Below are 17216 nucleotides of genomic sequence, written 5' to 3'. Positions count from 1 at the left end.
AAATTGAATTTTTGATTAAAAAAAACCCAAAAAACTCCCAGCAAACAAAAGTCCAGGACCAGACAGCTTCATAGGAGAATTCTACCAAACATATAAAAAGAGCTAACTATTTCTCAAATTACTCTAGGGAATTCCCTGGTGGTCCATCGAACGGGTCATGGGTTCAATTCCTGGTTGGGGAACTAAGATCCCACAAGCCACGTGGAGTGGCCAAAAAAAAGAAAATGAAAGACACAAACAAACTATTCTAAAAAAATTGAAGAGCAGGGAACACTTTCAAATTTATTCTATGAAGCCACCATTACCCTGATACCAAAGCCAGACAAAAACACTACAAAAAGAAGAAAATTACAGGCCAATATCTCTGATGAATATAGATGCAAAAATCCTCAACAAAATATTAGAAAACAGAATTGAACAATTATATAAAAAGGATCATACAGCATGACCAAGTGGGATTTATTCCAGGGATGAAAGATGGTTCAATATCTGCAAATCAATCAATGTGATACACCACATTAACAAAAAGATAAAATCACATGATCATCTCAATAGATGGAGAAAAAGCATTTGACAAAATTCAACAGCCATTCATGATTAAAAAAAGAAAAAACTCTCATCAAAGTTGGTATAGAGGGAACGTATCTTAACATAATAAAGACCATTTATGACAAACCCATAGCTAACACCATATTCAATGGTGAAAAGCTGGAAGCTTTTTTTTCTAAAATCAGGAACAAGACAGAGGATACCCACTCTCAATCACTTCTATCTAACATAGTATTGGATGTCCTAGCCAGAGCAATCATACAAGAAAAAGAAATAAAAGGTATCCAAATTGGAAAGGAAGAAGTAAAACTGTCATTATTCGCAGATGACATGACACTACATATAGAAAAACCCTAAAGTCTTCTCTGAAAAACTATTAGAATAAGTGAATTCAGTAAAGTTGCAATATACAAGGTTAATACACAGAAATCTGTTGCTTTTCTATAAACTAATAATGAACCACCAGAAAGAGAAAGCAAGAAAATAATCTCGTTTAAAATTGCATCAAAAAGAATAAAATACCTAGGATTAACTTAACCAAGGAGGTGAAAGACTAAAAACCATAGCACACGGATGAAGGAAACTGAAGATGATACAAAGAAACGGAAAGATATCCCATGTTCATGGATTAGAAGAAGTAATATTGTTAAAATCTGTACTACCAAAGCAATCTACAGATTTAATGCCATCCCTATCAAAATACCCATGACATTTTTCACAAAACTAGAACAAATAATCCTAAAACTAATATGGAACCACAAAAGACCCTGAGTTGCCAGGGCAATCTTGAAAAAAAGAAAGCTGGGGTTAGCACACTCCTTGACTTCAGACTATACTACAAAGCTACAGTCATCAAAATAGCACAGTAGTGGCACAAAAAGACATATACAGATCAATGAAACAAAACAGAGAGCCCAGAAATAAAGCCATGCACTCATGGTCAATTAATCTATGACAAAGGAGGCAAGAATATACAATGGAGAAAAGACAGTCTCTTTAATAAGTGGTGCTGGGATAACTGGACAGCTACATTTATTTTACAGAATAAAATTAGAACATTTTTTTCATACCACCTACAAAAATAAACTTAAAATGGATTAAAGACCTAAATGTTAGACTGGAAACTATAAAACTCCAAGAAAACATAGAGAACATTCTTTGACACAAATCACAGCAATAGTTTTTTAGATCTGTCTTCTAAGCCAAAGGAAACAAAATCAAAAATATACAAATGGCAACTAATTAAACTGAAAAGCTTTTCTACAGCAAAGGAAACCATTAACAAAACAAAAAGACAACTTACAATATGGGAGAAAACATTTGCAAATGATATGACCAGTAAGGGGTTAATATCCAAAATATATAAAGAGCTCAAACAATTCAATATAAAAAAAATACAACCCAATTTAAAAATGGGCAGAACACATGAACATTTTTCCAAGGGAGACACACAGATGGCTAACAGGCACATGAAAAGATGCTCAACATCACTAATCCATCAGGAAAATGCAAATCAAGACCGTAATGTGATATCACCTCACACCTGTCAGAATGGCTATCATCAAAAAGTCTACAAATAACAATGTCAGCAAGGATTTGGAGAAAAGGGAGCCCTTGTACACTATTAGTGAGAATGTAAATTGGTGCAGCCACTATGGAAAACAGTATGGAGATTCCTCAAAAAATTAAGAATATAACTAACATATGATCCAGCTATCCCACTTCTGGTTATTTATCCAAAGAATATGAAAACAGTACTTGAAAAAGATATAGACACCTATGTTCATCATGGCATTATTTACAAGAGCCAAGATATGGAAACAACCTAAGTGTCCATCAACAGATGAATGGAATAAGAATATGTAGTGCGTACACACACACACACACACACACACACACACACACACAGGAATATTACTCAGCCATTAAAACGAATGAAGTTCTGCCATTTACAACAACATGGATGGACCTAGAGAGTATTATGTTTAGTGAAAAGAGTCAGACACAGAAAGACAAAACTCAATGTTATCACTCATATGTGGAATCTAAAAAATGAAACGAATTAATATGACAAAACAGAAACAGACTCACAGATATAGAGAACAAACTAGTGGTTACCACTGGGGAGAGGGAAGAGGGGAGGGGCAAGACAGGAGTAGAGGATTAAGAAGTACAAACTACTATGCATAAAATAAATAAGCTATAAGGATGTATTATACAGTACAGGGAAATACAGCCGTTATTTATAATAACTTTAAATGGAATATAGGGAATTCCCTGGTGGTCCAGCAGTTGTTAGGAATCTGCGCTTTCACTGCCAAGGGCATGGGTTCAATCCCTGGTCAGGGAACTAAGATCCTACAAGCCATGCAGTGCAGCCAAAAAAGCCAGAGTATAATCTGTAAAAATACTGAATCACTATTTTATACATCTGAAACTAACATAATACTGTAAATCAACTACACTTTTTATTTTTTTGATGTTGGGGGTAGGAGTTTATTAATTAATTTATTTATTTTGCTGTGTTGGGTCTTCGTTTCTGTGCGAGGGCTTTCTCTAGTTATGGCAAGCGGGGTCCACTCTTCATCGCGGTGCGTGGGCCTCTCACTATCGCGGCCTCTCTTGTTGCAGGGCACAGGCTCCAGACGCGCAGGCTCAGTAGTTGTGGCTCACAGGCCTAGTTGCTCCACGGCATGTGGGATCTTCTCAGACCAGGGCTCGAACCCATGTCCCCTGCATTAGCAGGCAGACTCTCAACCACTGCGCCACCAGGGAAGCCCAATCAACTATACTTTAACTTTCAAAAAACGACTATTAATTTCTTAAAGTAGGTATGTCCAGGGAGCTGGACTAGGGACTAGGGATATGTAAAAGTAGGTAGAAGACTGCCATCTTTCAAGATATAAATATTACTTTGTTTAAAATAAAAATAGTACCAGGTCTCTTCATCCCATCTAAAAATGTGTGTTTTATTTTCAATTTCAACAGTTATTTTTAACATGATATTTTAATTCTTTAAAGTATTTTTCACTTAAACTAAAAATATACTATAATGACATAAATATCAAAATATTATTAAATATATAGTTCTTTTATAGACAAAATTACTCCTGACTACTATGGAACAGTAATTCAAATGAAAAGCACAGAGTAAAATACTGACTGTAGTTTGCCATTTTATACATAAACATATATAATATTATATAAATTATATAAACCTTTGTTATATAAATATAAATTTATATAAAATATAACATTTTATAATTACATTTATAAATGTTCATTATATGTTAAATACCTATAATCCCCAGTGTGTAGAGGAAGATGGCTTTCTAGAACTATATTAAAAATTAATCTAGATCAGTTTTCAATATGTCATTTTGACATTATACATGTCATCAAGCTGTTTTAAACTAATGGGATGAAGATCATGTGTGGCTAAAAGGATTGGTACTATTGGAAATGAATCAAAAGGGAAAGAGTAACTGCAAAATAAAACCCCCAGTGTAGCCCACTTAAGTGGTACTGTGATACGCAGCATCCCAGTCGAACTGAGATGATTTCCAGAAAACATACTTTCAGCACAGCACATTTCAAAATGTTTAATGGCATATTCTTCCCACAAAGTGACCTTCGTTAATCAAGTACGTTTAACAATAACTTTACAGAGATAAATCAGTGGCTAGCACAAACCTTTCCATTTCCTTTTCTTCCTTATTTAAACACAGACGTTCAGAGCTGCAAGGAAACAAAGATAAAGTCTATGCAATCCCGTCCTTTTACAGCAGAGGAAACAGAAGCCCAGAGCTGTTTCATACCCATTTCAGTGTTCTTTTCATACTACCTGTCCTACAGTTCTCTTCTCTGTCCTGTCTATTCATATCACCGTCTATTCAAACACAGTAAAAAAACTCATCTATTTTGAATTCTACTTTTAAAGTCAGTTAATGTGGAAAAATAGTAAGTAAACTGGAGTGGTATATATTACTGTCACTAAATCTCTCCTTATTCCAGGCCTTGGTGGAGGTCAGTTCTTTTCCTAATTTGTAGTTCAAGACCTGATAGGTGAAGTAAAACCTAAAATCCTGCTACCTTTGCTAGATTCCCCCATCAACTGATAGCACCAATCACTGAGCATTTTGTCTTCCTTTCAAATTCCCAATCCTTTACCACTGTCCAAAACTGATGTTCACCCAAAGACCATGACTTATATTTCTAGTAAGCAATCCAAATACAGATAAATTTTGTTGCTATGTCCAGTGTAGTAAAAGAGCAAAGAGCTTTGGAGTCAGATAAATTTGTGTTAAAATCCATGCACTCTCATTTATAAGCTCTGAGAATTTAGGCAAGTTACCTAACCTTTCTGAGGCACATTTTTCTCCCCTGTAACTGTATCTCAGAGAATTGTGTTGTTAGACCAGATAAGCCTAGCATAAAGTGGAAGTGTTAAAAAAAATGTTACTCTCATCTTTCACACCATCCTAAGCAAAGTTTCTAGTTGTAAGTATCAGTTCAAGAACTTTTACTTTAAAGGCTATTCTTATGTCTACTTCAGTAGATAGAAGAGGGTCATTAACCAGCTAGCATCTCGTAAGTAACAACCTGCCACATAAGTGGCAATAATGGATAAAGTGTGATAAAGCCTTGTGAATGACCAATAAAAAATAAAAATCTTTTCCTTTAAAAATTCTTCTCCACTTTCAAAAAACTCTTTCCTGTACTCTTAAACTCAAAAGCTTTTCTTAGGCCTTTGAAGTCAAATAATCAAATAAAAAAGGGTCAAAATATTCAGGGCAAATGGAACTTGACAGAGAATGAATAACCATATTCTGCTAGATTCAGTGATTTCTATAGGAAATTATTATGGATATATAATAACAGTGATCATCTGAACTTAGAGGGCACCTTTCTGGAAGGGAGTTCCCTGTACCTTTTTCTTTTCCTCTGGCCGCGCCACGCGGCTTGCAGGATCTTAGTTCCCTGAACAGGAATTGAACCTGGGGCCACGGCAGTGAAAGGGCTGAGCACTAACCACTGGATCACCAGGGAACTCCCCTCTGTACTCTTTCTATTCTGTAATTTATCACCTATCATACAGCCGAAGTAGAGATTATGCTGCTATATGGAACAATTATCTAAATTAATAATGTGTGAAATCATAAAATAAAACTCACATTTGCTGAGCATTTTAGAGTATGACATAGTTTTCCAATTAACAATGAAGACAAGAATAGAATCCAGATGTCCTGATGTCCATTACAACAATAAAGAAATAAACTGCAGTATTTTAACACTTTCATAAATTCAACATAATTATTTTATATTCTTCTTAATGACATTATACCAAGATAAATGAATGTTGTAACAAGTATAATATCTACTACTCATCAAGAACTGGATATAGGCCCTATGCTTTGCTAAATAATTTCCCACAATTTTCTATTAACTCCTTCTATATTCAAGGAGTTATATTCTATATTATAGTTATAGTTATAGTCTATATTCAATTTTTATCATGGCCCATTCTCCCGTAAGATGATTTCCCTTTCCCTACTGCTAATTCTCCACCTGTGCTCTGCTGTGATCCCATTTACCTCACATACTTTAGAACTGTGATCCATAAATTATATCCACTTTCTTATATCTCCTCCTCCAAACAGTCACTTATTTTTTTTTTTTTTTTTGGCCGCACCACACGACATGCGGGATCTTAGTTCCCTGACCAGGGATGGAACCTGCGCCCCCTGCAGTGGAAGTGCAGAGTCTTAACCACTGGACTGCCAGGGAAGTCCCAAATAGTCACTTTTTGTATCATGATTTTCCTGACTCCTTCTGCCATTCTGGGAAAAATTAAGCTCTCATTTCTCAACATTCCTAAAGCATTTTGTTCATACTGCTATTATGAATGAGGAGAGATGCTAGGAGAAGCAGTATGTCTGAAGGAAAGAGTCCTAGCTTTAAAGGTGGCTCTAGTACTTTCAAGCTGTGTGACCTTGGGCATATTCCTTGACCTCTCTGAGCCTCTAATTCTTGATCTGTCAAATAGTAAAAAATTAACCACCCATTCTACAAGATAGTAATGGGTATTCTACAAGACAGTAATGGAATGAATATAAAGCATACATAACTGGCTCTTAATACACTGTATTATAAATTGTTGTGGGATGGTCTGTTTGTCTACTCAGATCAATAGTTCACAATGATTTTTTTTAGCATTTTTGAAAAACTACAGGAAATCCAGACACTCCTCTCCCAAACACTGAAATCAGTGCCTCTGATTATAAACTCTATGAGGTCATACATTCCAATTTATGTATACCTGAATCTCCAGTACCTAGCCCAGAACCTTTCATATATTAGATGCTTAATATATGCTTGTTACAGTAAAGAGAATTTATTAGCTATAGATATTAAATAAAGAAATTGTTGGAAATAACTGGATAGTAGATATATTAGAATGGAACAAACTAAATTTCTTTTTTCAACAGTAAACATTATTTTACAAAATCACGTTGCTTGAGGTATTTTTCTAGCTAAATTCCAAGTATAATTTGATTAATTTACTATCTAGAGAAACTATAGCTAAGTTTATAAGCCCCTTTCTTCTGAGGAGCTCAAGGATTTTTACAGACATTACCTCAACAATCCTAGAACATCCCTGAGGAAAATGGAGATGGAAAAAGAAAAAAAGATGGAATATGAATCCATAATCCATATGAAGCCATAAATTTATAAATTCTGCAAATTCCACTCAGCAAAAATTCCATGTAATTTTTCAGCTTATGTGCATTTTGCCCCATTTTCTTTCTGAATCCACCTAAGTTACCTATTTAGTCATTACATCTGTATATGCTGGTCTGGAACAAAAGCATTTTTATTATTTGCTTAAGCAAAATTTTGGGATTTCCCTGGTGGTCCAGTGATTAAGCCGCCTTCCAATGCAGAGGATGCAGGTTCGATCCCTGGTTGGGGAACTAAGATCCCACATGCCGTGGGGCAACTAAGCCCGTGCACCACAACTAGAGAGCCCCCATGCCGCAACTACTGAGCCTGCACACTCTGGAGCCCACGCACCACAATGAGAGAGCCCGCACACCACAACTAGAGAGCCTGTGCACTCTGGAGCCCACGTGCTGCAACTACTGAGCCTGCGTGCTCTGAAGCCCACATGCCACAACTAGAGAGAAGCCCGCATGCCGCAACAAAGAGCCCACCCGCCACAACGAAAGATCCCGTGTGCCACAACTAAGACCTGACACAGCCTAAATAAATAAATAGGAAGGAAATTTTAAAAAAACAAGCAAAAATTTCTGAAAGTGTTATACACAGTAAGCAAAACATAGAACAACGAAAACACGATGACTCTAATCTCCTAAAAGAAAACTGTTCAGGCTACTGACCATAGGTTTACTTCAGACTGTGAAATATTTAGGAATTAGACACATTATTTTCTCCAAATTTTAATAATCAGAGACTAACAGCCCAGTTTCAGCTTTAACTACTTTCTGCTCCCCATCATTTGGTTCTTTTGTTCTAGGACCCTATAGTAGCCCTTTTTGAATGCCCACCCAGGAACCATTCTCCCCCTTTTCCTTATTAAGAGAATCCCACTTTTGTTGAGGCAACACTGGACTCAGCCCCAGGGGATGAATCATGATTGATCTTAGCCAATCCTGGCAATCCTGTTCCCTGTTGTCAGTCATTGGTTTAAATTGGACCTGTGGTCTAGAACTGGCTAACAAATTGAAAGAAGTTGCTGGGGATTCTTTCTACCCTGATGAGAGGGCAGCAAGAGGAATAGGCTCTTTTGCCACCAACCAATTTCTCTGCATTTGGGAAGTAGTCAGGTTGGACTTGATGCTTAAAGCTGTGCCACTATCTTGAGACCATGAAGGAAAGGCCAAGAGAACTTCAGTGATCCTGACTCTACACCCAGACATAACAGAGTCTCTATTTTCAGGCCTCTTGTTATATGAAATAAATGTTACTTTTGTCTAAGTAACTGAGGGCCAGATATTCTGATCCTTGAAGTTGAAGCCAACCGAATTAATACAGACAGACCAATAAATCAGGCAAGAAGGGAAGTAGAGGCTAATTACTGAGTACTTACTATTACATGTAATTTCATTTAATCTTCACAACAGCCCGATGAAAATTATCTTTTGATTCTTTTTTTATTAAAAAATAAAGCTTAATAAAGTTATATAGTTAAAAGTAACAAAGCTGAAGTTCAAATCCAGACCTGACACCAAACCTTACATTCTTTTTAAAAATACAAAATCCCATTTCCTCCTCGTTTACAGTTCTTGTTTAAAAAACAGACTAGTATATTGATGTGGTACTAGCTAACAGAATTTAGGGAGAGCTAAGGAATATCACCTATTCTTATAACCTTGTCACAAGGATCTATAGCCTTCAACTCTTTTTTGTATCAAAGTTATATGGGGGGGAAAGACAAAAATATATGTATATATGTACAGAAAGTTCCAGAATGTCTAGTACAATGGTAAAAATCCTATAGCAAAAACTGGGATGGATTCTAAGTATAATATCCAATTACTCAAGAATTAAAAAATATGAAGTCAATCACAAACATTTCTTAAATCAAAAGAATAACTTCCTTATTTCAAGCTATTCCATTAACCAAGTATCAATACAGTAACCAAAGTTACCACTTCCTCAGTTCTCATCTATTCATGAAAACTGATTCAGCTTAAATCTTCACAACAAAAAAAAATTATATAAACTCTAAGAATCAGCAAGGTCATTTTTCATTTGGAAATTTACTAGAATTGCATGCTCAAAAACTATTTATGATGTCATCTCAAGAAGTATGTTCACCTTATATCACCTTTATTAATTTCTAATTGAGCATTACAAAATGCACATGCCAGATTCCTGAGCTGATACACACAACTTACCTTCCCACATGCTCTGCAATGATGCCTCCTTTTGGTGAACGTAAACCTGGCTTCACATTTCATGCAATTTGGAGCCTGAGAATCTGGTACCCATACTGGAGCCACTTCACCCAGAGTGGTAAATGGCTTTCTAGCAGAAATTCCAAACTGACCAGCTCTGAGATCATTATCTGGGCTTTCTGGAGGTAATGCAATGCACTGTCTACTGGATATCCCAGACTCATAACTTTCTAAATGTTCCCCATTTGTATCAGCAATAGAGATATTTCCCAAAGAGGCATTGCATACATTGGTTGCTGAGTTTTCCCCTAATTTTGCTTTCCCAAGAACATCATTTTTGTTTTTAATATTATTTCCACTGTTTGCAGGAAGGTCATTTTGTAAATGGTCTGATAATGGCTTTGGAATTTGAAGTTTAAGATTAGAAGGTTGCTTGGGTCTTGCACCACCAAAAGGAACACTGATAGATTGCAGGTTTGCTACTATCTTGGGTGAAGATTGCCCAAGCACTGATGGAACCTGGCTACAGAAATTGTGTAAGTAATTTTTCTTCATTAGGTCACCAGTGCTGTTTAAAAGTAGTCCACTCCCTTCTGTGGCTTCATTTCCTCTCTGCTCATAAATATTTGAGTAGCATTCTGACTTGCTCTCCTCTATTTCCTTTTCTTCTGTTACTGAATCTTCTTTGGAAGGTAAAGTCTTTGGAACAAAACAAACAACTGGGCTCTGCATTCCATAGGAATCACAACAATTAGATAGTGAATTTGCTGCTGGTGTATCCATAACAGTGGAGAAATCGCATCCTTCACTTTCATTCACGCAAGTTTGTTTTAAATCTAGACCTGCTTCTGCCATTCTATCACACTCTCCTCCACTATCATCGTAAGTATCTTCAGGCTGATTCATGTGCAGAAACTTCTCATTTTCTTTATTTACTTGGCTGTCATTCATCTTGTTTGGTTTAGTCAATTTCCAATTAATCATCTCCTGAGATTCAGAGAAATGCTCGGTCATATTAAGAAGTTCTGTAGTGCCAAGGATTTCTTCATGTTTACAGCCTTCATTTTCATCAGCTCTAACTTCACCAGGCACAAGGCAATCTGAAAACTGTTCACAGTTATCATCCCTGCCAGACCCATTAGGCATGTCAGCTTTGAGAAGCAAAGGTAAACCAGACTGGATGGATTCTTCAGTTGTTCTTTCCTCTGCTGGCTCTTTTTTCATCAAAATTCCCTCACTCAAGTGGGAAAAGGAGTTTGGACTCCCTAGATCTGTCCTAGGAGAGCTGGTTTTGCCAGTGAGAACCTCATCTGGTGTAGAGTCCTCTTGCTTTACAGCAGGACCTTCATCTGTTCCCTGGGATGAGATTACTGAATCTGGTGTTAAACTTGTAATCACAGACATGGTGGGGTCTCTATCTATATTTTCATCATCCTGTAACTGTGAAGGGGTACAGACACTGGCTAGATTATCAGATGAAGTAGTACATATGTATTTAACAGAATCCCCCTCTGCATTTGGTCTACTCAATGGATCCATTTGTTTCTCTGAGTTCATATCTTTTTCAGTGGACCCATTTACACTTAAACTAAATTGATCAGTTTGTCTGTTTTCGTTATCCAGTGAACAGCTAAAAGCATCCATGAGGGATTGACTATTATAATTATTACAATCCTGCAAATCGCTTTGTAATGTCCTTTTATCACAGTTATGCATGACGGCTACAACAAGAACGCTCTTCTCATCTGGCAGACAAGCTAGGTTTCCACATTTCTTCTCTCCCACTTCGACAGTACCGCATTGATCATCTTGATTACAGTTCCTCTTAATTAACTGGTCTTCTGCAACCGCATTTTCATCAATCCACATTGTGTTGATCTCTGGATTCAGACTACAGTCCTGTCCATTAGCACAGTGGTCCTCTCCCTCTGTGTTAAGAGGAGCTGAATGAGCCAGGGAGAAGACTTTCAGCTGTGGCTGTGACTCAGAAACTGTAGGTTCATTCACACTGGCCAACGCAGGGTTAAATGACAGTTGGGGAGAAGGGGGATCTAGAATCTTATTCCACCTTGTATCCAATAAAATAGGAGAAACGGTTTCATCTGAAAAAATAAATAATTATAATAAGTTTGCTGGTAACACTGATAAGGCGAGGACTAAGTTAATCAACTACATTTGCAAATATGCCCTGAAATTGAAATATTCCTAGGATATGTGAAAACAGAATATTCCTAGGGTATGAAGTTTCTAATTTCTAGCTAAGGATAAGAAAATATATTTAAGACTGTTCCCTGTGTTATATATCACCAAATGGTAATATCTCAGAACATTCCAAACAACAAAAGAATTCTACTTCAATCTAGTTGGCATAATTAAAGTGGCCCCCAGGCTGTACTTTGGGGCTGGGGAGGGGAGGGCAATAATGGGGAAGGCCTTGGACTGGCCCAGCACAACATGGGGTAGGGGGCTAATCTAAGGTGGAAGAAAAATCAGAACAGTGATGAGGATACAGTAATTGAGTGGGAAGGAAAACAAAGAAATTTTCTGTGGAGATGGCATGCTCTGTAATCTACATCATGACTGAGATGTGGTTACATGGATATATCTCTTGGTCAACACTGTACAGTTAAGATCTACACATTTCAATGTATAAATTTTATCTTCAAAAAACTGTAAAAAGTAACAAAAGTAACAATGAAGCAGGGAGGAGCAAATGAAGATATATAAATGAAAAATGGCAGCATGTCAATCACTGCTGAAGTTGGGTAATGGGTACACTAGAGTTTATTACACTATTCTATTTACTTTGTATATATTTGAAATTTGCCCACAATAATAAACTAAAAAGTTTGTTACAGCATGTGAAATTCTGCTTATAACCATGTCACAATACATTATTACTTAGGTTCATATTTACACTATTATCTGAGGAAATTTGGCAGAAAGATCATTTGCCATATTAAAACAACCTTCTTATATTCTACCAATAAGCATAATCTCATTTAATGTTTCTGTTTATTTTTTAATAGATCATAACTATGATGGCATTTTCCCAAGTTATTGTGCTATGTGTCTAATTAGAGAAATAAGAAATTATGCACTTATTGCTTTTCCTGTTTTCCTACAGTAAATATGATAATCACAGCCCTGAAGTTATACAGACATGCTTTCCTCTCATAAATCTTTAATACTCCCTTAGCACCTTGTTCATATCTCTATTAAAGCATTTACTACACTGCATTGCAATGGTTTATTTACCTGACTTTTTCAGGCAGAAACCACTTATTTCCATCAATGTAAATCCTTGCTTTGCACAGCACCTGATATGTAGTAGGTAGCATATTCATGTAGCATATATTTATTGTAGCACCATAAATATATGCTATGTGAGTATCTACCACTGTAAAAGCACTGGGTGGAATATGAGATTAAATGATAGCTCCAAGAAGTATATAATCTAGTTGGAAAAATAAGAAATAGATACAATACACATGAATCGCTAACTAGCAGTACAGAATAGCATAAGTATTCAAAAACTATTATGTAGTAGTAGAAAATAAATTGAGAGGACAAAGGTATTTTACAGGCTGAGGCAGCAAGCTTAAATTCATGGAAGCAGGAGGAAATGGGCTGGGCTTCAAGGACAATTTTACAAAAAGTTTGGAAAACAGGGCATTCGTAAGAGGGGAACAAGTAAAAGTAAAGCCCCAAACACAACAATCTGAGAAAGCAATTAAGTAAATCAGTTTGGGTTGAAAAAGAATTAGTGTAAGAAAGTAGTGAAAAGAAGCTAGAAAGGTCAGATTGTAAAGGCCATAAAAAATCAGATTGCGTGAAGAATGGGCTTAATATGCTCTGAGTGTTAAATGTTAAATCCTGAGTTTACCAAATTTGGGCTAGCAGAGACTTGAGATTTGGTAACATGTATTTCCTTTAAAAAAAGAAATCGTATTTCCAAGCTGGTTCACAGAAATAAAAAAGAAACACTGCCTCTTATAAGAATATTTAATAATATTCAAACAGAAATGATCATGTATTAAAATTTTCATTATTTAACCACCAACTGGGTATAATGTTAATTATCTAATGTCATCACAGTTTGTGTGTGGTACATTTTTCATTTAAAGGAGGAAATTAACATGAAATGAGAAAACACTTTTAAAAAAATATATTTGGAAAGGTACCAGGCTAGAGGTGGTAGTTTTAATGCAACTGGTACTGAGATGTTTAAAAAATAGTTGAAAACAAATGAAGAGCATAGTTACAAACAAGCTGGCTTCTGAAATTATTCTCCTTCTAAAGGAGTTATTTTGGTAAGCAAATCCTATATTTCAAACTAAAATGACAATTTTTACTGACTCAACAAAAATGTACTGCAAATCAACTATATACAAAATACCCTACTAGAATCTACAGAAGTCACAAAGAGACTGATGTAAAGAACAAATAATTTTATTAATGAGAGTCAATGGTATTCTAGAAGAATAGTATTCACAGGATTAGGTGTAGCATTTGTGTAGATGACAAATAACTGTGATAGGGCCAAACCAAAGAAGGGATTGAGAAAGTACTTGTATAAATGACTGAAACTAAGAGGATAACATACCTTCCACCTTGGTATGTATAAAGCCCACCCAGATCCCATAAAATCCAAAAAGATTCAGTTTCACGTTTACATGAATCAGGAGTTAGGCTAGGGTCATGGGTTAGCTTTGGGTCATCAATGGTAAAATGTAAGAGCAGGCCATTCCAGGTATCTTTCTTCTCCCTTCTTAGCCCCATGAGCACATATCTTTTTAATGCTTGCTCTAGCATAGGCCCAAAACAACAAAATCAAAACTAACCTCTCTTCCCAACTGCTATCAAAGAACAACCTGAATCACCAGATATAGTAAAAGGTTTGGAGACTACTACTAAAATCATGGGTTTTAGATGGAAATATATCACTTTGTAAACTTGTTACATGCCATTTTCTGTTAGAAACCAAGAACACCAGGGAAGCAGGATAAAGTGAAAGACAGATATTTAATTATGGCTTACATATTCTAGTCATACTGAAAGGTGAATTTAAGGAAAATTCCCTAAATGAAGTGAATCTTTAGCAGACATTTTTAGACTGGGCCTTGAGAATATATAATTTAATTAACCATTTGGTAGATACTTAAAAATGTAAATCTTTTAAAATTAGGTTTAAAATGGATCTTGCTTTATTGGTCAATCAATAACTTTGGAAATACAATCACACATTCTAAAGCTTTTCCTGACCATAAATTGGATTCTAATCTTGCACTTATGAACAAACTAACTTGGGGAAGATGCTTAACCTTTCTGTGCCTCTATCTTCATCTGTAAAATGTAGGTAAGATTTACTTTCATGGTATTATTTTAAAGATTAAATGATATAATCCATGTGAATGATTTAGCATAGTATCTGGCACACAGTGCTAACAAAAATATTAGTTCTTCCTCTGAATATTAATATATAATACTATCATTATTGAGGCACTGGACCTTCCTTTCTTTTTTTTAAGTACTGCATCCTCTTATAATCCCACATTTTCTATATCATAAATACATTCAAACAGAGTCACCAAGTAAATTCTCACCTTCGTTTTGTTCAAATTCATCTAACACCTTGTCCAGGTTGTAAGCTTCTGCTTGGAAGTAATTCTCCATCGGTGAGAAAACACCACTCAAGAGACTTGTTTAAATCTAGAAAATAGATCAAATTTGTATTACACTTTCAATTATTAAAATATTATTTATAGACATTACAACTGGTAAAACAGAAATACAAAGGATCTTAAGACTACGATGAACAATTACATGCTAATAAATTGGACAATCTAGAATAAATGGATAAATTCCTAGACACATACACCCTACCAACAATGAATCATAAAAAAAAAAAAATCTGAACAGACCAATTACTAATAAGGTGATTGGATCATTAATTTTAAAACATCCCATAATACACTCTCTGATGCCAAACTATACTACAAAGCTACAGTAATCAAAATAGTATAGTACTCACACAAAAACAGACACATAGATCAATGGAAGAGAATAGAGAGCCCAGAAATAAATCCACACTTGTATGGGCAATTAATCTATGACAAAGGGAATGGGGCAAAGACAGCCTGTTCAATAAATGGTGTTGGGAAAACTGGACAGCTACATGCAAAAAAAAAAAAATCAAACCGGACTACTTTCTCATACCATATACAAAAATAAACTCAAAATGGATAAAAAGACTTGAATGTTAAGACCTGAAACCATAAAACTAGAAGAAAACATAGGCAATATGCTCTTTGACATCAGTCTTAGCAGTTTTTGAGGGGTATGTCTCTTCAGGCAAAGAGAAACAAAAGCAAAAGTAAACAAATAGAACCACATCAAACTAAAAAACTTTTGCCCAGCAAAGAAAACTATCAACAAAACCAAAAGGCTGCCTACTGAATGGGAGAAGATATTTGCAAATGATATATCCAACAAGGGATTAGTATCCAAAATATACAAAGAACTCATACAAGTTAACATCAAAAAAAGAAAAATTAAAAGTGGGCAGAGGATCTGAATAGACATTTTTCCAAAGAAGACATAAGATGGCCAACAGGCACATGAAAAGATGCTCAGCATCACCAATCACTGGCGAAATGTAAATCAAAACCATAAAGATATCATCACACCTGTCAGAATGGCTACCAACAAAAAGAAAACAAACAACAAGTGCTGGAGAGAATGCTGAGAAAAGAGAACCCTTGTGCACTACTGGCAAAAATGTAAATTGATTCAGCCACTACAGAAAACAGTATGAAGGTTCCTCAAAAAATTAAAAACATAACTACCATATAACCCAGCAATTCCATTTCTAGGTACACAACCAAAGGAAACAAAATCAATATCTGGAAGAGAGTCTGCACCTCCATGTTCACTGCAGCATTATTTACAACAGCTAAAACATGGAAACAACCGAAATACCCATCAAAAGATGAATGGATACAGAAAATGTGGTGTGTTTGTGCATGCGTGTGTGCGTGCATTAGTGTGTATAAGATAGAATATCATTCAGCCATTAAAAGGAAGGAAGTCCTGTCATTTTCAACACCATGGATGGACCTTGAGGGCATTATGCTAAGTGAAATAAGTCAGAGAAAGACAAATACCAGAAGAACTCACTTATACATGGATTCCAAAACAACCAAACTCACAGAAACAGAGAACAGATTCAGGGTTGCCAGAGGCAGGGTGTAAGGGATGAAGGAAACAGGTGAAGGTGGTCAAAAGTTACAAACTTCCAATTATAAGATAAATAAGTTCTAGGGATATAATGTACAGTATGGTAGGTATAGTTAACAATACTGCATCATATGTCTGAAAGTAGCTAAGAGAGGTAATCTTAAAAGCTCTCATCAAAAGAAAAAAATATATAACTATGTGAGGTGATGGATGTTAAGTAAACTTATTGTGGTAATCATTTCACAATATACACATATATTAAATCATTACATTGTGCAACTTAAACTAATACAATGTTATAAGATCTGACTTACATACATCATGGAATGATTACCACAATGAATTTTGTGAACATCCATCATCTCATACAGATATAAAATAAAAGAAAAAAATTTTATCCTTGTGTTGCAAACTGTTAGGATTTACTCACTTAACAACTTTCATATATAACATACAACAGCATTAATTATATTAATCGTGTTGTATATTACATCCCTAGTACTTATT

At 35.5% G+C, this 17216-nt stretch overlaps 1 protein-coding gene across 2 annotated transcripts in view; it reads right to left on the bottom strand.

Moving 5' to 3' along the window:
* The window catches only part of ZFYVE9 (zinc finger FYVE-type containing 9), a 194445-nt gene that overhangs the window by 107505 nt on the left and 69724 nt on the right, over positions 1 to 17216 (bottom strand). For both annotated transcript variants that reach the window (XM_032625358.1, XM_032625368.1), the window contains exons 3-4: positions 15077 to 15182; positions 9471 to 11572 (exon numbers count right to left, since the gene is read on the bottom strand). In XM_032625358.1, the coding sequence (XP_032481249.1) occupies positions 9471 to 11572; positions 15077 to 15146 (2172 nt within the window). In that variant the 5' untranslated portion in view covers positions 15147 to 15182. The remainder of the gene's footprint in view (positions 1 to 9470; positions 11573 to 15076; positions 15183 to 17216) is intronic.

Source organism: Phocoena sinus, chromosome 1 (genome assembly GCF_008692025.1).
Source record: "Phocoena sinus isolate mPhoSin1 chromosome 1, mPhoSin1.pri, whole genome shotgun sequence".
NCBI classification, from domain to species: Eukaryota; Metazoa; Chordata; class Mammalia; order Artiodactyla; family Phocoenidae; genus Phocoena; species Phocoena sinus.
This window is presented reverse-complemented; position numbering and strand designations above follow the sequence as displayed.